General features: G+C 36.5%; 1 protein-coding gene across 3 annotated transcripts in view; it reads right to left on the bottom strand.

The window, feature by feature from the left end:
- The window catches only part of EPS8 (epidermal growth factor receptor pathway substrate 8), a 190,090-nt gene that overhangs the window by 69,619 nt on the left and 96,808 nt on the right, over positions 1–23,663 (bottom strand). For all 3 annotated transcript variants that reach the window (XM_060166800.1, XM_060166799.1, XM_060166801.1), the window contains one exon: positions 438–511. In XM_060166800.1, the coding sequence (XP_060022783.1) occupies positions 438–496 (59 nt within the window). In that variant the 5' untranslated portion in view covers positions 497–511. The remainder of the gene's footprint in view (positions 1–437; positions 512–23,663) is intronic.

Raw genomic sequence — 23,663 nt, 5'->3', positions numbered from 1 at the left:
ACCGCGATGAAGAGTGGCCCCCGCTCGAGGCAACTAGAGAAAGCGCTCACACAGAAACGAAGACCCAACACAGCCATAAATTAATTAATTAATTAATTAAAAAAAAAAGAATGCTCCAGAGAAAGTGAAAGCTATGAAGTAGAGTATGTATGCAACTATGGAATGCTTTCCATACATTTTAATACATAAAATACCAGAATCAAATGTCTTCTATTAGATCACTATCATTGGGGTTGATATTACTTAACCATCTTTTTCTTAAGAGACACAGTAAACTTTTAACAATAATGTATCTTAGTGTTAGAAAGAAATTATATATTGAGGAATGAACTACATAAAGAAATGAAAGAGATCTTTTCATTGAAAATACAAAACAATTAAAACCACCAAATCAAATTTAAAAAACCAAGAAATTAAATATAAAATTTCCAACTTACTTCATTTGAGATGGATATATTCCAAAACCACTGGGATGATTAGAAATATGACCATTCATTATGACTTTAATGTTCTGAAAAAAGAAAGGTACATGGATTGAAGGCATTAAAAAGGTGAGACATCTCAGTTTTAAAGTTTTTCATTCAACAAAATATGTGTCACTTCCAAGATGATGCTAGAAATATAAAGATCTCTACCCTCAAAGAGCTCAGGCTCCAGAAGTACAGATGGACATATAAACAAAGATTAAATTGGCATTTAACATTAATACATTAAAATTGTAAGCAAATATAAAAAAGAAAAATTTTAAATATAATTCTGAACCCTCCAACTACAAACACATAATTCTATATTCCCCTCAACCTCATCATTGGCAGTTTTATGAAATGTTACTTTGTTTAATGTTTCATTATGAAAGTAATATAAGCTCATAAAATTAAAAAACTTGAGAAATATGGAAAAGCACAAAATACAAAAAAGTACAGAGGGGAAAAATATCACCCAGAGCCCTATCATTTAAAGATAGCCATCAGAGGTTCCTTAAAGAACTAAAAATGGAACTACCATATCCCACCAGCAATCCCACTACTGGGCATATACCCTGAGAAAACCGTAATTCAAAAAGAGTCATGTACCACAATGTTCATTGCAGCTCTATTTACAATAGCCAGGACATGGAAGCAACCTAAGTGTCCATCGACAGATGAATGGATAAAGATGTGGCACATATATACAATGGAATATTACTCAGCCATAAAAAGAAACGAAATTGAGTTATTTGTAGTGAGGTGGATGGACCTAGAGTCTGTTATATTGAGTGAAGTCAGAAAGAGAAGAACAAATACCGTATGCTAACACATATATACGCAATCTAAAAAAAAAAAAAGGTCTGAAGAACCTAGGGGCAGGACAGGAATAAAGACGCAGACGTAGAGAATGGACTTGAGGACATGGGGAGGGGGAAGGGTAAGCTGGGTGAAGTGAGAGAGTGGCATGGACATATATACACTACCAAATGTAAAACAGATAGCTAGTGGGAAGCAGCTGCATAGCACAGGGAGATCAGCTCGGTGCTTTGTGACCACCTAGAGGGGTGGGATAGGGAGTGTGGGAAGGAGACACAACAGGGAGGGGATATGGGGATATATGTAAATGTATAGCTGATTTACTATGTTATAAAGCAGAAACTAACAAACCATTGTAAAGCAGTTATACTCCAATAAAGATGTTAAAATAAATAAATAAATAAAAATAACCATTTAACAGTCCTGTCAATTTCCTCCAGTCTTTTTTCCTGTATCTAGTTTTCCTTCCTTCCTTCCTTCCTCCATCCCTCCCTCCCTTCCTTCCATTTTCTTATTTCCTTCTTTCAAAGTACATTTGACAACATCCTATATATACACTTGGATACACCTTTTTTTTCAAGACGGTATTCATTTACACAACTTTTCCTTTTCACAAGAAAACAACTTTTTAAATTAACACCATAAATTTATCTTCAGAAACCATTTTTAATCTGTTTCACAAATTAAACAAATTTCCTTCAAACAAGATAAATGCAAATAAGTAAAACTTCCTTACTGCCAAATCCAACGGCCTTTTTTTTTCTCCTCGACAGTACAGCTACACCTGAATTACTTCTATTCACCCCTGAACGTGTGGCCCTTCCTGCTTTCTGTGGCACTAAACTATTTTGGATCTTGTCTTACTTTTCTGACTTCTGTATACATTACATTATTATGTCTTTTCAATAACTGAGAGGTAGGTAGGACATAGCCCAGCTTTATTATAAGACAAAGGCAAAGAGTAGAAATATTAACAACTACTGTGTGAGTTAATTGTCAGGTACTATGATGGATCCTGGCACTACCAAGGTGATCAAAAGAGACATAGCCCTAGCTTTGGGCCAATAGTCTAGTGGGAAAACAACATTTAGTGAATAAATATAAAATTTTAAATTGTTGTTACTATCACAAAGGGAAAATTCAGGGTCACTTGGGGGCGTATATAATATGGGAACTTAATTCAGATTGGGAGGGCACAGAAAACCTGCATAAAGAACATTCAAGACCTAGTAACTTCCAGTTAATTCTTTCTCATTCTTCACATTTCAATTCAATCACCGTGTCCTCAGGGAAGCATTTACTGACCTCTGTGAATAGATAAAAGCCCACCACTATCAGATACTCTCAGCACAATACACAATTTCTCAAAGTATTTACCACAGTTGTAATTTCTCATTTGTTTAAATTAATTCCTGATTCTTCACTAGACTTTAGGCTCCATAAGGGCAGAGCTGCTTTGATGACTGCTGTTTCTTAAGCAGTAAGAAGAGTACAAAATATTTAATATTTGAATTAAATATTAATTTAAATATAAATAAAATAATATTATAAATATTAAATAAAGAAAGAAGGAAGGAGAGTCCACGTCCTACTCTTCAAAGAGTTTATTGTATTCTTAAGGAGACAAAACCAATCCATATGAAACACAAGTAAGTAAGTCCCAATGTATGTGGCTCTATTTTAAACCTACTAGAGGTTCTGAGGTAGGAAAAGCAAGGCAACTGTCAATATTTTGAAGGGCTGGGACTTGACCTAGTTCTTAAAGAATGGATAGGATTTATAAAGGTCCTCAAAACACTCAAGTTTTTTTTTTTAATTTATTAGTATTTTTAAATTTTATTTATTTTTGGCTGTGTTGGGTCTTCGTTGCTGCGTGCGGGTATTCTCTAGCTGTGGTGAGCGGGGGTTACTCTTCGTTGCAGCATGCAGGCTTCTCACTGCAGTGGCTTCTCTTGTTGAGGAGCACGGGCTCTAGGAGTGCGGACTTCAGTAGTTGTGGCATGCAGGCTTCAGTAGTTGTGGCACAGGCTTAGCGGCTCCATGGCATGTGGGATCTTCCCGGACCAGGGCTCGAACCCATGTCCCCTGCATCGGCAGGCAGATTCTTAACCACTGCGCCACCAGGGAAATCCAAAACACTCATTTAATTCAACCTTTCCTGAAGTCTTGTCCATATTTATTCACAGCTTAGAAGCAAATTTCCAAAGTAAGGAACAAAGAAATATTGACCTCTAAGCAAGTATTGCATCCATAAAATTACATTACATTTATACTATATTATCATTTGTTTTTATTATTGTTGTTTATTTTCCTTCAATTTATACTTAGATACAATCAGTGTACAGAGGTAAACCAATTCTCCGGAGAAAAATAAACCCCTGATTTGTAGTACTTCCTGATTTCCTTGGTATAAGTATTCCCACCATGGCCCATTTCAAGCTAGCATTGGTTTAACAGCAGCTTACAAAATCCTAAATATTTCACAATTGGCTCTCATAAGTCTACAGAATCAAGAGAGAGCACATCACTGTTACGTCCTGGAATTTGGGCCAGGACAGAGGCCTGGGATAACATTATGGATCTAGAGCTAAAGGCTAGGACAGAGGCTTTCACAGACGCCTGGAACTTTAACACCATTTCTGGCACTAACTAGCCGAAAGGAAGTCAATTAAGCCTCTGTCTCAATTTTCTCATCAGTAAAATACAGATAATTCTTGGTCTTTCTAGCTCACAGGGCTAGTGAAAGATCAAATGAGATAGATGTACAAGTTTCTTCTAAAGTTAAAAAAAAACAAAAGAAGTACTCTTTTAAAACAAGCTGGTTCATTCAGCACATAAATTAAACCCCCAGGGTTTGCAGTCGTTTTGATCTAGTTTGCATTTTAAACCCACAGCAGGTGGTTTTAGTGAAAAGAGATAGCCATAACCATCTCATCTTTTTCATGTTTAATTCTTCATGACAGTCAAATAAATTCGGGGTTTGTTTTGCTTTAAAATAGTGATCTGTCAGAATAAGAGAATAGAATAAAAGGGAACAGAAAATGTTGATTTGCTAAACTGAATTTTAAATATAGAAACTTTACCCTTTGGCAACCATAGTGTCATTTGTCAGAGATGCTCAGGTAGCAACATAGAAGGTTTCAGATATTTAAACACAGCAACACAGGGCACACCTTGCAAAGGAAACAATTACAAATGTTTTCTCCCCTTTAGGCTTTTAAGAGACATATCCAATTTATACCTATATGGACTATATGTATATATAATATAGAAGAACCATCAGTCTTACTGAGAAATTAGCTGCTTTTATTTTTATTAACTCTTAAAACAACTTAAAAACTGAGACAAAGTTTTTCTTCATTACGCTTTTTTTTTTTTTTTGCGGTACGCGGGCCTCTCACTGTTGTGGCCTCTCCCGTTGCGGAGCACAGGCTCCGGACGCGCAGGCTCAGTGGCCATGGCTCACGGGCCCAGCCGCTCCGCGGCATGTGGGATCCTCCCGAATCGGGGCACAGACCCGTGTCCCCTGCATCGGCAGGCGGACTCTCAGCCACTGCGCCACCAGGGAAGCCCTCTTCATTACTTCTAAGGACTCACAAATTCAGTTAACTCTACTACATTAACTACTTAATTCTAAAAAAGTGTACACTAAAATCTTCATAATAGCTTCCAACAAATCTGAAATAAGAATATCAGTTTCCTTATGAAAACATTTCTTGTAAGTCATAGTTACTATAATTTTCTCCAGCAAATAAAGTGGTAAATTTAAGATCTCAGTTCAACATACCCAAAATGTTGAACACTGAAATTTTCAAAGGAAAATAAATAGAATGTATGAAAATCATGGTAAGCAGAAACAAATGAGGCTATATTAAGGCTAAACCAGCAAGTTAAAATTGTATTGGAAATTTTAAGATCCCAAATATACATAAATAAACAATTTATATTTCCGTTTCTTTTCTTCACTCTTGCTTGCGTATGGTATCAATTTTCAAATTGATGAATGAGTTTGTAGTCATCACGCAGTGTTAGAATCCCGTCTACCCAATCTAGCTACCACACAATGACTTGTGCTCTCAGAAAAATGTCACAGACACCTTTTTGTTTATTTAAGTTTTTGTTAGTCTGTTTGAGCGTACCTATCTTTAAGTATCTGTATTTCAATTTCAGTTTAAGTCACATCTCTGGGTCTAAGTTATAACCAAGATAGGGGTGAGGAGATTGATTACCATCATTATTTAGGGTTTTAACTAAAAGACCGTTGAAATGTAATTTCTACCAATACTTTGTAACATTGTCTACTAGTGATTGCGCTTAATTTACTAAAAGACAAAAAAATGTGCTTTAAACCTGCTAAATCATCACATATTCTGCCTCCTTCTGTGTCTTCTAGCAGTAACTTTTCAATACATCTTACCAGTACTGTTGTCTGTAGAGATGTCACCTTCTCTATTTCTCTGTGTCATTTGGTCTAATATTTAGTAATAAAGAATTTGTGTGTGTGAATAAATTTAGGAAACTAATAACAGTAAACTGTTATGATAACAGTAATAATAATGATGATGACAATAGTAGCTAACACTCGTGAAGGTGTCACAATAATTTCTAGGCCATATGGAAGAACAATATTTTCTCAAGGCCAATATCGATGTAGAAAGAGTAATTCTGTGCCTTAAAGGCACAATACCTTGTAATCACTTAAAATAATTAACTTGACTCCTCTTTTTTTATAATTCTGAGAAAAATGTTTCACTGTTTATAGGTAAGATCATAATTTGGGGGAAAATATATGTTCAATTCAGAATGTTGTTGGTTTAACAATTAGCTGAAAAAAAATATTTGTTACTAAAATTTAATAAGCAGAAGAAGAACTACAATCCTGCAATCTGTGGAACAAAAACCACATTCACGGAAAGATAGACAAGATGAAAAGGCAGAGGGCTATGTACCAGATGAAGAAAAAACATAAAACCCCGGAAAAACAACTAAATGAAGTGGAGATAGTCAACCTTCCAGAAAAGGAATTCAGAATAATGATAGTGAAGATAATCCAGGACTTCAGAAAAAGAATGGAGGCAAAGATCGAGAAGATGCAAGAAATATTTAACATAGACCTAGAAGAATTAAAGAACAAACAAACAGAGATGAACAATACAATAACTAAAATGAAAACTACACTAGAAGGAATCGATATCAGAATAACTGAGGCAGAAGAACGGAAAAGTGACCTGGAAGACAGAATGGTGGAATTCACTGCTGTGGAACAAAATAAAGAAAAAAGAATGAAAAGAAATGAAGACAGCCTAAAAGACCTCTGAACAACATTAAACACAACAACATTCACATTATAGGGGTCCCAGAAGGAGAAGAGAGAGAAAGGACCAGAGAAAATATTTGAAGAGATTATAGTCGAAAACTTCCCTAACATGGGAAAGGAAATAGCCACCCAAGTCCAGGAAGCGCAGCGAGTCCCATACAGGATAAACCCAGGGAGCAACACGCCGAGACACACAGTAAGCAAATTGGCAAAAATTAAAGACAAAGAAAAATTATTGAAAGCAGCAAGGGAAAAATGACAACATACAAGGGAACTCCCATAAGGTTAGCAGCTGATTTCTCAGCAGAAACTCTACAAGCCAGAAGGCAGTGGCATGATATACTTAAAGTGATGAAAGGGAAGAACCTACAACCAAGATTACTCTACCCAGCAAGGATCTCATTCAGATACGATGGAGAAATCAAAAGCTTTACACACAAGCAAAAGCTAAGAGAATTCAGCACCACCAAACCAGCTCTACAACAAATGCTAAAGGAACTTCTCTAAGTGGGAAACACAAGAGAAGAAAAGGACCTACAAAAACAAAAACAAAACAATTAAGAAAATGGTCATAGGAACATACATATTGATAATTACCTTAAACGTGAATGGATTAAATGTTCCAACCAAAAGACACAGGCTTGCTGAATGGATACAAAAACAACACCCATATATATGCTGTCTACAAGAGACCCACTTCAGACCTAGGGAAACATACAGATGGAAAGTGAGGGGATGGAAAAAGATATTCCATGCAAATGGAAATCAAAAGAAAGCTGGAGTAGCAATACTCATATCAGATAAAATGGACTTTAAAATAAAGAATGTTACAAAAGACAAGGAAGGACACTACGTAATGATAAATGGATCAAGCCAAGAAAATATAACAATTATAAATATATATGCACCCAACATAGGAGCATCTCAATACATAAGGTAAAGCTACCAGCTATAAAACAGGAAATCGACAGTAACACAATAATAGTGGGGGACTTTATCACCTCACTTACACTAATGGACAGATCATCCAAAATGAAAATAAATAAGGAAACACAAGCTTTAAATGACACAATAGACCAGATAGATTTAATTGATATTCATAGGACATTCCATCCCCAAACAGCAGATTACACTTTCTTCTCAAGTGCGCACGGAACATTCTCCAGGATAGATCATGTCTTGAGTCACAAATCAAGCCTCAGTAAATTTAAGATAACTGAAATCATATCAAGCATCTTTTCTGACCACAACACTATGAGATTAGAAATGAATTACAGGGGAAAAAAAACGTAAAAAACACAAACACATGGAGACTAAACAATACGTTACTAAACAACCAAGAGATCACTGAAGAAATCAAAGAGGAAATCAAAAAATACCTAGAGACAAATGACAATGAAAACACGATGATCCAAAACCTATGCAATGCAGCAAAAGCAGTTCTAAGATGGAAGTTTATAGCTATACAAGCCTACCACAAGAAACAAGAAAAATCTCAAAAAAACAATCTAACCTTACACCTAAAGGAACTAGAGAAAGAAGAACAAACAAAACCCAAAGCTAGCAGATGGAAAGAAATCATAAAGATCAGAGCAGAAATAAATGAAATAGAAACAAAGAAAACTATAGCAAAGATGAATAAAACTAAAATCTGGTTCTTTGAGAAGAAGAAACAAAATTGATAAACCATTAGCCAGACTCATCAAGAAAGAGAGAGGACTCAAATCAATAAAATTAGAAATGAAAAAGAAGTTACAACAGACACCACAGAAATACAAAGCATCCTAAGAGACTACTACAAGCAACTCTATTTCAATAAAATGGACAACCTGGAAGAAATGGACAAATTCTTAGAAAGGTATAACCTTCCAAGACTGAACAAGGAAGAAATAGAAAATATGAACAGACCAATCACAAGTAATGAAATTGAAACTGTGATTAAAAATTTTCCAACAAACAGAAGTTCAGGACCAGATGGCTTCACAGGCGAATTCTAACAAACATTTAGAGAAGAGCTAACGCCCATCCTTCTCAAACTCTTCCAAAAAACTGCAGAGGAAGGAACACTCCCAAACTCATTCTGTGAGGCCACCATCACCCTGATACCAAAACCAGACAAAGATACTACAAAAAAAGAAAACTACAGACCAATATCACTGATGAATATAGATGCAAAAATCCTCAACAAAATGCTAGCAAGCAGAATCCAACAACACATTAAAAGTATCATACATCATGATCATGTGGGATTTACCCCAGGGATGCAAGGATTCTTCAATATATGCAAATCAATCAATGTGATACACCATATTAACAAATTGAAGAATAAAAACCATATGATCATATCAATAGATGCAGGAAAAGCTTTTGATAAAATTCAACACCCATTTATGATAAAAACTCTACAGAAAGTGGGCATAGAGGGAACCTACCTCAACATAATAAAGGCCATATACGACAAACCCACAGCAAACATCATTCTCAATGGTGAAAAACTGAAAGCCAGGTCATGGAAGCAAGCTAAATGTCCATCGACAGACGAATGGATAAAGAAGTTGTAGTACATATATACAATGGAATATTACTCAGCCATAAAAAGGAATGAAACTGGGTTATTTGTTGAGACGTGGATGGATCTAGAGACTGTCATACAGAGTGAAGTAAGTCAGAAAGATAAAAACAAATATCGTATGTTAACGCATGTATGTGGAACCTAGAAAAATGGTACAGATGAACCGGTTCGCAGGGCAGAAGTTGAGACACATATGTAGAGAACAAACATATGGACACCAAGGGGGGGAAAGCCGTGGGGGGGTGGGGATGGTGGTGTGATTAATTGGGCGATTGGAATTGACATGTATACACTGATGTGTATAAAATTGATGACTAATATGAACCTGCTGTATAAAAAAATAAAATAAAATTCAAAAATCTTAAAAAAAACAACTAATACTAAACGTTCTTTGGGTTATTTGCATGGAAAGATGTTAATATAAATGTTTCAGACATTACATGAAATTCCTAAAAATCTTATATGTTCTGGTATAATGTTATAAGTCATAATTCTAGTTATTATTTTAAAATATATATCTCAGAAATAACTAAATTTCCTTCTCAATTGCATTATCATGAACTTTCATCAAATCTTTAACTGTGGTCATTTTTAAGTCTTTTGCCATTTACAGACAGTTCCGGGTGTACTCTGATGCTTTTGCAAAAATGTTCCTATAAAAGGTTTCATCTTCAAGGAATTCATGGAAAAGACTGACAAGTACAGGTCTTTGGTAACTGACTATACTGCTGAACTGAATGAATAAGCATTTTCAGAACTCTAACGGAAAACTGATGAATTCATAAAAGTGCTAATGAAAGATCAAGATGAAAAAAAATTAATTACATGGGACTGAGTGAACTGATGAGGATGACTATAATTTTTGTGACTTTCTGTTTGAATAATAAAATAAAAAAATAAAAATTGAAGGTCTGCATGAAAAAAAATTTAATGAACAACTAAAAAGAAACACTTTAGCCATAATTATATGTGTAATATTGTGATAGATTTGTTAGGAAGGCCTAGTACAGAGAAGAATCATATATACCCTATTAGTACTATTTGAGTATTTCCCTCTAATTCTTGTTGCACTGATGACATCATCAGTGCATATACACTGCTTGGATATTAAACACAGGAAATGACTAATATCTCAGTTCAAAACATTGTTAAGGTCCTACTGTATAGCACAGAGAAATATACTCAATATTTGGAATAACCTATAAGGGAAAACAATCTGAAAAAAATATGTATAACTGAATCACTTTACTGTACACCTGAAACTAACACAACACTGTAAATCAACTGTACTTCAATTAAAAAAAAATTTTTTTTTAAATAAATTTATTTATTTATTTTTGGCTGTGTTAGGTCTGTCGCAGCCTCTCTTGTTGTGGAGCACAAGCTCCAGACGCGCAGGCTCAGTAGTTGTGGCTCACGGGCCTAGTTGCGCCGCGGCATGTGGGATCCTTCCAGACCAGGGCTCGAACCCATGTCCCCTGCATTGGCAGGCAGACTCTCAGCCACTGCGCCACCAGGGAAGCCCCAATTTAAAAATTTTTAATAAAAATAAATAAATAAGGTCACATTCATAGGTACAGGGCAGTAGGATATGAACATATCTTTTGGAGGGACACAATTCAATCTGCAATAATGACCCTGGTCAGTTTTCTGAGGAGTGCTGCATTTTGATATTCTGCAGGATGTCTCTCCATCGGGGTTTGACTGATGTTTTTCTCATGATTAGAATGGGGTTACAGGTTTTGGAAAGGAAGACCACAGAGATATATGCCATTCTCATCACATCACACCAAGACTACACGCTGTCAGCATGACTCTACATCGTTTAGGCTGACCTTGGTCCTTGACTGAAGCAGCATTTGTCAGGTTTCCTCACTATAAAGTGACTTTCCTCACCACCACTCTACAGGCCTGTTGGGAAGGAGGTCATTATATGCACCCCACACTTAAGGGGTGGAGAGTTCTGCTCCACCTCCTTGAGGAAGGAGTATCTGCACAAATTATTTGGAATTCTTCTACATGGGAGATTTGTATATTCACCACCATTTATTTATTTATTCTGTTTTTTTATATTGAAATGAAAAGATGGAGAAAGAAAAAAGAAGGGTTCAGATTCACCAAATAAAAACTCTTGATGATTCATTGCCTGTAAAACTCCTGTTTCAGTTGGTTCAGACAAGATCTGAGTTAGCTTTAGTTCTGTGCTGGGCATAGAATACTGCTAAAAAAGAAAGAAAGGAAGGAAGGAAGAGAGGGAAAGAAAGGGAAGAAAAGAAAGGAAGGGAGGAAGGAAGAAAGAAAGAAAGAAAGAGAGGGAGAAAGAAAAGAGAGAAAGAAAGCAAGTGAAATCAGGGCATGAGAGAGATCCCAGCCCTTAACAAAAATCCTAGCTACCACCACCAAAAGATGATCAGAACTTTAAAAGGTAAACATTAGCTAAGAAGTTCAAATCTTTCCAGAAGCAAAAATTGTTAGACATAGATTCTCAAGAAGAGGTAGGAGAATATTCACTGTGGACATTTTCTCTCAGGGTAAAAATAAAACTGTAACTTTTTCTGTCAATTCATTTCTCAATTGAGCAGAATTCAGAGAAGAACATTTTGGAAAAATAAGTCGAGAAGACCATCTCAGTAATTTTTACCCCACCCCCAGTAAGTTTCTTTCAAATCTCTACTTTTTGTAAATCAACCTTGAGGGTGAGTATTCACTGATATTCTATGAACCTTGGTGGACGGTTTCCAAAATTAACCTTTGTGCCATTGACTAATGCAAAACAAAAGCCACTGAGGAATTAGGATCTCATACGACATATTTTTATTGCTAAACTTCCTTCTTCCCTAGTAGTGCCATATGCTACATTAGTACAGGTCAATATACCTTACAAAGGCAAACAAAGCATTATCTGGGCCTGACGCAACCCAGCTGGGTGGAGAGATAGAAAAATATGTTCTAAAATTATCTTTAATGAAATCGAAACTCCTGAATTCAAATTTCATTATGATGTAATTAAATGGCCCCTAAAAATAGTAAATCAAAAACCTTACAGGTACAGTGAGAAGCGTTCTAACCCACGGATAAGATATAACATTTTAATATTTAACTACCCTGTTGCCACACGATTACCTTCCTCGGTATTACCTAGAGCAACGGATGTTAAACAATAAACTAAACGCGGCAGGTGATTCGCTCTGAATTTTCAGTACAGCTCCTTAAGAGGACCAATGGTTTACAAACTGTACAACATAATTTTAGAAATGGTCACAACCCACAAAGTGGGAACTGTCACCTTTAAGCAACTGTTATGCTGAAAGCATCCCACTTTTCCAAAACATAAATACATCTCCCTAAGGTTATTAGAAATAAAAATGTTTAATTGTTAAACGATACAGGACTTTTTTTTTAAGAAATGCAACTCTGTACAAATGAAGGTTAAATCAAGCTTTCTGTAATGTACATGTTTACATCGCTCCCAAACTGCTTCTCAGATATTTTATAAAAAGATGCTACTTGTCATCTCAACTTCATCTCTCCCTGCCTGCCATACCACTCAAACATTGATTATTTTGATAAGAAGTCATAGAGGTCCCATATCTTATCAAAGCCTATTCATTATTTCAATTTGTTTGATCTGTTTTAGCAAGATATGGTTTCACAGATCCAAACACCAGCATAATTGTTACACAGGGACAGGTATTTTGCTCTAATAGAATACCTTGTGTACTGCTTTAGGTATCAGAGTGTACCAAGTTCGATATACATAACTTTATAAGCCCATGGAAAGTTCATGCCTAGGCAGATAAGGTAAAATTCTCAGATCGTTCTTAACTGCTTCTTATTCCTATTATTCAATACAGCTCAATATTTTGTTGACAAATATAAAAATGCACTCCTTTCAAAATACTGTTTTTCATTTATCTTCAGAAATAGAGGCAGTCCTAATACGCTGTTAGAAAGCGATGCAACCAGGAATAGTCCCAAAACAAAGCCAATTCCAGTAATCATCTACATTTGGCTGAATATGAAAAGAACTGATTGCCAGTAGATACTTTTACTAAAAAAACAAATCCCTGGCACCCCAACCAACTCACAGCAGACCTGTGACTAACAAAGACTTCCTTGAAAACTTGCCCATCTTACAAGGACATTTTAGGGAAAAGAAAGAAAGAAAAGGTGTATTTAGGAAATGAGCATATTACAGACGATGTAAGGACAGCACTGTATAAAGTTCGGGAGAAGCTAGAGTCGGGGTGGGTCTCCAGAACAAAATCTCCCTCAAAGAAGGACTGAATCAAAGAAGGCAAGATAAAGACCTTTAGAAATGCATGTTTATAGTACAATGTGGCAAGCAGACGGGCAGACGGCAAGGTGGGCGCCTCCTGCTGGGAAGGGGAGGGCATTCGGTTCCTAAAAGCCTTCCTTCAGGTTTTGACGCATGAGCTAGGTACGCCAGAAGAGAAAAGGGAAGAGTGAAGACAAGAAACAGCTTCATGCAGTTAGGAAACCACCAGCCATTCAGTTACTTAGAATAACTTAAGAAGTAGGAAGTAATGAGGATGAAGCTGGAGATAGAGTGAATGCACATCACAGAAGGCAACGTTACATTTATATCAAATTTGGTTAGACCAAAGTTTAGTGCATTGTGTCTGCGCAATTGCCATTCACAGTAGGCTAGGGTTAAATTTCCTTTTCTTGTACAACCTTTTCTCTTTATTAGAGTTAATAATTATTTTACCTTCGACCCTTAGTTCTCCTATGTACTTCTATTAATTTCATCCCTTTACTATCCACCAGAAGTGTCTCCTTTGAGTACATTTAAACACCATCTATTCCATCATTTTTATCTTTCTGTGGGCATCTCTCTCTGATCTCTATATATTCCTGTCACAGTCGGAATCGATGACTCTCTAAGCCTCCTGCACAGCTTTTGTCGTGGTACCCAAATTCAACATCTTGTTCACTACCTTCATCTTTCTCCTATCTTAGATCCTTGTTTCCTGGATCCCGAGTCTCTCCCTTTCCTATTTTTACTTTCTTATCTTGGAAAAGCACATACTTCTGGAGCTTCCTGACAAAGAGTATGATGAGAAAAATAATTTCTGAAGTTTTATATAACTGCAGACATGTTTATAGTACTTTCGTAGATGATCAATAGTTTGTCTTGGTTTCAAATTCCATAATGGAAATTATTTTTGTAATCTTGAAGGCATTGTTCTTGTCTTCAGTGTTTTTCCCCAAATTTCAGGTGCCATTCTGTTTCTCAGTATTTTGTAAGGGACTATTTTATTGTCTTTCTGCAATTCTGGACTTTGGGGATCGTCAATTTTCTCCCCTGATGTTTTGATATTTCATGACTACATCAGTGTAGGAGTTTTTAAAAAATTCAATACTTTAGAAACTCAATAGGCTTTTTCAAATTTGAAAATTATTGTCCTTAAATTCTAGGAAATTTTCTTGACTTATTTCTTTGATAGTTTATTTACATTTTTTTAAAATTTTCTTTTTTCTAAAAAAGTCTGTTATTCAGAATAGGACCTCTTGGACTGAGTGTCTAATTTTCTTGTCTCTTCTCTTTTGTTTTCCATTTCCTGTTATTTTTGTTCTACTTTTTGAGTGGCTTCCTCAACTTTATCTTCAAAATACTATTTAATTTTTCCATGTCCTCTACCAATTTTCAATTATTTCCAGAAGTACATTTTTATGCCGTTTCTTTTCTCATAGCACCTGTTCTTATTTCCTAACTGCAATGTATTCTTGGATGTTTCTGAGAATAATGATTGTATTTAAAAATGTTTTTCTCAAGTCATCATCTCTATTTCTGGCAATTTCCTTGTTTTCTCCAGGTTTGTTTTGGTCTCTGGATTTCTTCAAATGTCTGGTGATCATTGGTCTCTCCTCACCTTGAAGGTAGAGCACTAAATAGCTGACTGGAAAGTCTGTGTCAATGGGTGGGTCTTCTCAACAAGTGAGCTTCACTACAGAGCAATCTGGCTGGGCTGTTCCATTGGGAGACCTCCCCAACCATCAGTACCTACAGGTCTTCTGCACAGATAGATCAGATTCTTCAGAGAAGCATCTTCCAATTTCATCCCTGGAGAATACATATCTGACTGCCAAAATTTGGGGAGGAGTAGAAGTACCCTGAGGGTGTCTCACTGCTTAGTAAGTTTTTCCCTTAATCCTCCCACCTCCGTATGTGCCTTGGTATCTCCCACTTGAGAGTTCTCTACTTCACATTCTCCACGGAATAATCCTGCTGGAGAGTGGGGAGGCATCTGGGATCTAAGCTCTATTTAAACACACTCATCCTCCTGTTTCAGCCTCACCTCATTGTCGAGTCTTTCTGAGGCTCTGAAGTGAACCTCAGTGTCTCTCCCTAGCAGCGTGGGTTTCAGCTTCTCAGGATGTGTAGGTTAGTTACAATCGTCCCTGGACTTTCCAGAGTCCCTTGGTCTCACTGACTTTCTGCATTTTTCAAATCCCTTCATTGTCATTTATTTAGTTATTTATTTTTTTGGAGAGACTGGAATATATGTATGTGCTTAATCTGCTTCTTTCTCTAACGTATTTTCATTGTCTAAACATTGACAAATATCTGTTAATGAAAAACTCAGGAGAAAAATTCAAAGTCACCTGTAATATGAACTTGAGAGGTTAAGGTGGCTGAGAAATATGAGTACAAGTTTATACTAAAAATAAAGGTACCATAACAGCCAGAGTGAAAGCACAAAAAATGAAGGAGATTTACTCTACATAACGTCAGGTGATATTTTGGTAGTGTACGTTTAACCGCCTGCTATTTTTATAACAACAAACGCTACTTTCAAATTCCAGGAAAGGAACAACATTATAATACGTAAAAGTGGGCAATATCTCTAGCTAACTCAGGCATTACAGTTAATGAAAAAATCTTTAAATGTTTTTCCAGAAATTATATCATAGCTTTAAATGCATAACAGAGTTAGGTTCCTAAATGAAACCTGAAATTCATCCTTAGGTAAATAACCACTAATTTATTCGTTTTAATTAAATGGATTTTTAAATATATTTTTCCAAAGAGAAGCCCTTTTTTTTTTTTTTTTTTTTGCGTTACGCGGGCCTCTCACTGTTGTGGCCTCTCCCGTTGCAGAGCACAGGCTCCGGACGCACAGGCCCAGCGGCCATGGCTCACGGGCCCAGCCGCTCCGCGGCACGTGGGATCCTCCCAGACCAGGGCACGAACCCACGTCCCCTGCATCGGCAGGCGGACCCTCAACCACAGCGCCACCAGGGAAGCCCGAGAAGCCCTTTTTAATAAATATATCTGGGAAACAAATTCTTTGTGAGCTACCCCAAAATAAAAGTCAGAGATATCTGTGCATTAGTTTTAAAACTCAAGTTGCGTATAAAAGTAGTGTGAAGCTTTCTTTTCTAGAGAGGTTAGATATTTACATAGTCATAAAAATTAAAGGAAGAAAATAATTAAGTCCGATGGGAAAAGTTTTTAAATCAAGGCTATGAAATTTCACATTTAAAAGATAATAAGTGTAAGCTTTGACTGTGGATAGTACTACCTTTGAAAATGTGTGCCAAATTATAACAATGTGCGTTTTCAAAATTAGCAGTGAAGTTCTTTATAACCAACCCAGAAATTATCCATGAACTGGGGTCAATTTAGACATATTTCGGTTCTCTATTGTAAAAATAATAATAATAATGCTTATTCATTAAGCATTTTAATGGGTCGGCCACTGTGCCGATCACTATTTGTACATTATCTTACATAATTCTTACCACCTTATGAGGTTAGAAGAGCTTATTATCCCCATTTTAATGGGGAATCTGTGACTTACAAAAGCTACCAGCAAAGGTAACTTGGTCATGATACCTACGTAGCATGTCTAAGAGTTGATCACTAGTCATGCTTTTAACCACTGTTGTATACTTTCCTTTAACTAATGATAAATCCAGTATTTTGAAGTTGGCTGGGGGTATGTCAACACTGATGAATTAAAAATCAGAATGACCTCTGTAAATGCATCAAACAAGATTCATCCAGTGTTAATTGGCACGAGCCAACAGCAGTACTCATTCATTCATTCATTCACTTGTTCACAAGGATTTACTATGTAACCATTCCATAGTTATCAGTGCTCTGGATAAGCCCCGTCAAATAAAACTTCCAGCTTTGCTGAAAAAGTACAGTATCATCACTGTTCAATACAGTAGCTGAGCACAAGTGCTGAACACCTGAAGTGTGGATAGTGCCACCGAGGAACTGAAATTTGCATTCTTCTAGATTTAAATTAATTTAAATGCAAATAGCTACATATAGCCAATGGCAACCATATTAAGACAGGATAGCTCTAGACCCTGGGTGCACAGTTAACGAAATATACATGGTTCCTATCTTCATGCTGCTAACAATCTAGTGGGGGAGCCAGCATGAAATAAGTAAAATAATAAATATAATATTACAACATTTGTCAATTGCTTAGAAGAAAAAGAATAGAAAAGATAGTATTTATGAGGATATAAAGTCAGACTGAGTCAAACCTATCTATGAACTTCTGAAAAGTATGGGACTGAGAGATTCATTCTGAAATGTTATTTCAGGATTTCCTCACTTAAAACCTAGGATAATTAGTGAAACTTTGAAACAAAGAATTTATGTCGTTTTTTGAAAGTGCTTTCAGTGTTTCAAGACTGATGCACAGAAACAGTGCCCTGTTGGCAAATCTATGCAAAAATCATCCTGAACAAGAATGTTGTTTTCAATCCTATTCGATAACAACCTGAATTTAAACGAAATAAAATAAAAGAGAATAGGGAAGAAGAATCACAAAAACTAAAGCAGTAAAATCTATAAAATGCTAACTGAAGGTACTTCAAGTTTAAGAGCCTGGGAAATGAGAGAGAGAGAAACAAATGAACTACTTATTCCCACTTGGGCAGAAATGGGATTTGTTTATAGCAACACGTCCACTTTTGGGCCAGTGTCAATTTATAACCCCCCCAAAAAAAATTACATTCCTGGATTTGAGCACCTGCAATTGAAACAGAGCAAACACAACTCACTATAGTGAATTATTAAGTGAAAAAAGTGTTTGATTCAGCCAGGGAAGGGAGAATCACTCCAACCCGTCACGTTCCTGGATCATACTGTATGGATTTTTGTTTGGGAAGTTAAGATAGATCTGTTTGGGTAAGCAGGCTATTTGAGGTCTGAAGGAAGTGGAAATTTGAAGAGGGAATTATCACAAGGGCTGGTAATGCCACATTTGCATTTCTTTCTTTCCATTCCCATAGCTTCCAACTCTGAGCAACTGGGAAAATGGCCCATAGGCAGAGGTAGGTAGAACAGACAAGGCGGAGCGTGATTGGATTTAATTAAAATGTATCGCTCATTACAAGAACAAGTTTAACATTTCTAAATAGCCCCCAGATTAATTCCAGCTCTTTAGTAAATAAACTAGGTATCATTTAGCTAGCATAATCACTGTCCCCCTTTTTAAGCCAAATGATTTTGTAAAATCAGTGCACTGCGAGAACTGAACTACTACTGCTATGATTGCTAATAGTAGTGATAGGAGGAGGAGAAAGATGAGGAGGGGCAGCAGTAGCAGCTAACATTTAGATGCACTATGTGCCAGGCACAACTCTAAGTGCTTTACATCTATTTATTTTCTTTTAATTGTCACATTAAACTCACGAGGTAGGAACCGTTACTACGCTCACAGTACACATGAGTTAAGCTAGGTACAGAGTTTAATAACATGTCAATGTGAAAAAGCTAATAAGTAGTTACATGTGGAATCTTAAACAAATGATACAAATGAACTTATTTACAAAACAGAAATAGACTCACAGATGTAGAAAAACTTATGGTTACCAAGGGAGGAAACGGGAGGGAGGGATAAATTGGGAATTAGGGATTAACAGATACACACTACTGTATATAAAATAGATAAACAACAAAGACCTACTATATAGCACAGGGAACTATGTTCAATATCTTGTAATAACCTATAATAGAAAAGAATCTGAAAAAGAAAAAAGATATATAACTGAATCACTTTGCTGTACACCTGAAACTTTGTAAATCAACTAAACTTCAGTTAAAAAAATTTTTTAAGCTAATTAGTAGATATAGAATAAAATCCAACCATTCTGCCATCCAACCATTCTGCGGAGAGGAAAATAATGGTTAGAGAGTTGTTTTTCACCCAAATTCACATAGCATCTAAATAGAACTAAAGGGACTTTCTTCTTTTGCTATAAATTTATTACAAATGATAGTGCATACATTTGTGTAGAAAAGAACTAACAGTCTAGTTTACTTATAAAGAAGAAAGAAAAGGACTGGATTCTGGATATTTATGAAGTAAAGGAAGGAGACAGTCAGAACTATTAGAAATAGTATCAAGACGAAGGCAAAGACAGTACCAGGATAAAAACAATGCACCCTAGAATTTCAAAATGATCACAAAATTCTAACAGGGCATAACATCACCTTAACTTTTGTTCAGCAAAGTCTATGCCTATTACAGAGTATTTCTCTATGGGAACATATTTCCAATTGTATAATTGCAATCAATAAAACTAGAACTGACTTTTATATCCAACTTTGAGGCAACATATATTTTTACAAACATGGGGACATATGAATTATTATGAAAAATAGATACCAAAAACTACCCCAAGAAGCCTTATGAAACTATAGAGATATTCCATTTTATCTCTATTAAACATAATGATACGTGGTGGGCACTTTTCCTCAAACTTCTGTGGGAAACATCTCTCATGAACTTCAACAAATCAACTTAAAAACATGTGTTGCTTTTTCTAACAATCTTACTTAGTTTTAGCAAATTTGATGGGAAAAGAGTTAACAGTTTTCCTCAAGCTGCTAAGTGTCAGCATACCTTAAACTCAGCAACCTCTTGATTGACATATATACACTAATATGTATAAAATTGATAACTGATAAGAACCTGCTATATAAAAAATAATAAAATAAAATTCAAAAAAACTAAAAATAAATTGTAAGTATTTTCCTAGCTTATTAAAACTCCTAATAATAACCTAATCTAAATGGCTATAAATGACTTACCACGTGGCTGTGCCGTGACTTTTTAAGAACTGTTTTCATATTTACTTATTAAATAATTATTTTCCACAAGGAAAAAAAAAACAAGTCAGCAACCTCTTCTAATAGTTTTAATATATTACACTCCAAGGGAGACATGCGATTGTTTCTGGTAACATACGTTTTCTTATATTTGGTGTTATCTCTTAAGTAGTTTTTAAACTCCCTAGCTTTGTGCTATATAAGCAGTAAAAATCTACTTTTGAAGAGTGTCAGGATTTTAAATGATCTCTTGGTCTTTTGATGATCTAAACTGGAATCGTTTTAGAAGCTTTTGTAGAAATAATTTGAACCAATCTAATACTACTGCGTTCTAAAACTTAAATTTTTTTTTTTTTTTAATCATTCCTCTACTTAAATCCAGTCAAGAGATCCCCACCACCCCGCAGGTAGCCAATTCGAATGCATAGCATAGCACTCTTCGAGGATTTGACCCTTTATACTGTAAGGCTTCTCTTCTCACAAGCTCTGCCTTCCTGCCCCCTCCCAGCCCCCACATCCCTCACAGGCTCACACTGGCAGCTATGCACCAGCTATACTGAACTATTTTGCAGACTCTTGCCTTCAAGTTACATCCTCTATGTGGAATAAACTTTCACTCCCAAAACCTCCCTGCCACCTTTACCTAGCCAGCTCCGACTCAAAGTTTAGTCTTGGGAGGCTCTCCATGAGTCCCCTACAGTAGGCTACGTGCCTCTCTCATGTGTTCCCATAAGGCTTGAGTCCAACACTGAGATGTACTTATCACCCTGCACTGCAACTTCCTATTTTCTTGTTTGTACACAATATTGTAGACCCCTTGAGGGCAGGGGCTAAATAATTTTCTTGAATACCAAGTGCTAAACATAGCTCATAACATGTAGTAAGTTCTCACTAAATACGTATTCAATGAATGAAAAAATTAGGCTCATAATTATTTTTTTACTCGATCAAACTAAGATGTTTATTTCAAACCTTCTTACTAAGGAGAATGAAACAATGCTCTAAAAGCAAGAAAAACTTAGTAAGAAATATTTTAACTAGTTGAGTTAAAAACAGAAAACATTTAGCATCACTAGCTTCTAACAAGAGCTACTCAAGGAAAAGGGCAGGCAGTGTGGACTCTCTCCCAAATCCCTCTAAGCCACCCCCATCCATCCTCTTGCCTCTCCATCCTGCCCTCTATTATTACCAGCCACCTTCCTTATCATCCCCAAATGGAGTCGAAAATAAATCCTCATCTAACTACATCCTCTCGCCTCTCCAATCCCATCCCCTCTCCAACAGTGGACATCAGTCCTGCCAAAGCCCAACCATTCTTCCTGTGAGTGTGAGGAGATACCACTCCTGAACTTCCAACTGGAACATCCTAGGTGTCAACTTGATTTAGATTTGTCCTGAGATTAGAAAGAACACTGAACACCAAAGTCCACACTATTCCTTGCTTTGCTAATACTATTCCTAACTCTGTGCCCTCGGACATGTCACTTGAACTCATCAGTTCCTAATCAGTACTGATTAAGCTGAAAACTAGGGTATCTCCAAGAGCTCTTTGCAGCTCCCATGTCATTAGCTCCAGGACATCAGTGACAAAGGCTAGCACATCAACTCAGTGACCTGCTTCCTGTCATACAAATTTACCTACACAGACCATTTGACAGAATACAGCAGAGCCGAAAAGTATCCTGTTTTCTCATTGATGGGGGTGGTCCTTACATAAGTAACTTTGAGGACTGGCTGAACTCTAACTTCATAAACTCCAAGCCCGCCTACGAAGAAAGCATGTGACATGAGGAATGTTGTCCTTTTTTTTAAATTTTTTTTACAATTTAGCTGCTAAGAAGCCCTGGAAATAGCACATAGCAGCACACAGTAGCATACAAACTAGTTAGCCAGGAAGAATAAGATGAATTTCCCTGCTCTCCTAAGAATTGAACTATTTCATTCCGGGATGCTAAAAAGGAATTTTTTTTTTTAAAACAAGTCTTCGCATTTTATGAGGTATTAGACTCAGTGTTTATAAGAGTGGTGCCTAATCTCAACTGCCACTGTTGTCACCTCAGGGAGGGCTAGTTTTGCCGAGAGCCACGTGGCTGCTCCCCTGCCATGAAGGAAATAGGATGAAGCTAAGTGGCGTGCTCTTGTAATAACTGTATGTGCCAAGACAGAAAATCAAAGACTCCGACTCACCAAGGCTCAAACGCTTAAGACTGAAAAAAAAAGAAAAATGACCAAGTGTCCATCTACTAATATAAGTGGACAAAGGATCAACAGCATGGATCACCTCTACCCACAAATAATTCCTAAACATATTTGATGGCCCTTGAAAACCTTATAGAGGCTCAAAGGACAATAATCTACTGTAGAAAATAAAGATGGTCCAACTGCAGCTCCCCAAGAGGATGGGTGAGCAAGCTTGCCCAGGAGCAATTTCCTAGCATCCAAAGACCACTTTCCTATTCCTAAAAAAATAATAGTAATGCTTCTACCAAGAAGGAAAATGCTTTGGGGGCGCTTTTTATCAGAGCCACAGGAAACAATAAAAACTTACTGACTATATTCTAATGCTTTCATTGTGGTATTGTGGAATAGTAAAAAGAACATGCTATGAAGATAGGCACCCCTGAATGTAAATCCTCATTCTACCATCTCTCTGTGACCTTGGACAAGTCCTTATCCTCTCTGAGCCTCTGTTTACTCATCTGTTAAATGAGAATAAGATTGTTATAAGGATGACATACAAAAGCAACAGGTCCCTTGAGATCTGTATCTACATCTATCTATCAGCTCCTTTAGTTTCCTGAAGAACTGTATTCTGGAGAAAATAGAGATGGAGATCTTTTCTTTAAATACTGGTTCTAAAAAATGAAATCCACTGAAGTAAAATCCAGTTGCAGTCAATCAAATATGACACAAGAGAAATACATGAGAATCAGCATAAAGAATGCTACCAGTTACATTCGCACACGCGCAAAAAGAAAATTCCTTAGCTTACCATTCAAGACCCACTAGAGTTTGCCTGCAGCAATCTCTCCGGGCTTCCACGTTCCCACAGGCTTTCCCACCTATAAACCTCCCCTAGCACCATGCACTCTTCTGAGCATTTCTTGCACTGGCTCACCTGCAGGCTTCTGGTCTTAAACTAAACACCCCACCCACTACTTTATATCAACCATCCAGCAATTGCTCAATTCCTCAATCCCTACTCCTTTCTTAAGGTTTTCCCTGACCAACTCAACATTAGCAACAGCTAGTCACTTGGCAATTAGTTATCATGTTTAATATTTTTTCGTGTAGCTAGGAAGGAACTTTGTGATTTATTCCTTGGTAAATCTGACCTTGCTCTGGGGTGTGGCAAACTCGTACAGTCTTTGGCAAAATGATTCC

This window comes from Lagenorhynchus albirostris, chromosome 11, assembly GCF_949774975.1.
Source record: "Lagenorhynchus albirostris chromosome 11, mLagAlb1.1, whole genome shotgun sequence".
NCBI lineage: Eukaryota > Metazoa > Chordata > Mammalia > Artiodactyla > Delphinidae > Lagenorhynchus > Lagenorhynchus albirostris.
Note: the sequence above shows the minus strand (reverse complement) of the source record. Positions and strands in the feature narration are given on the sequence as shown.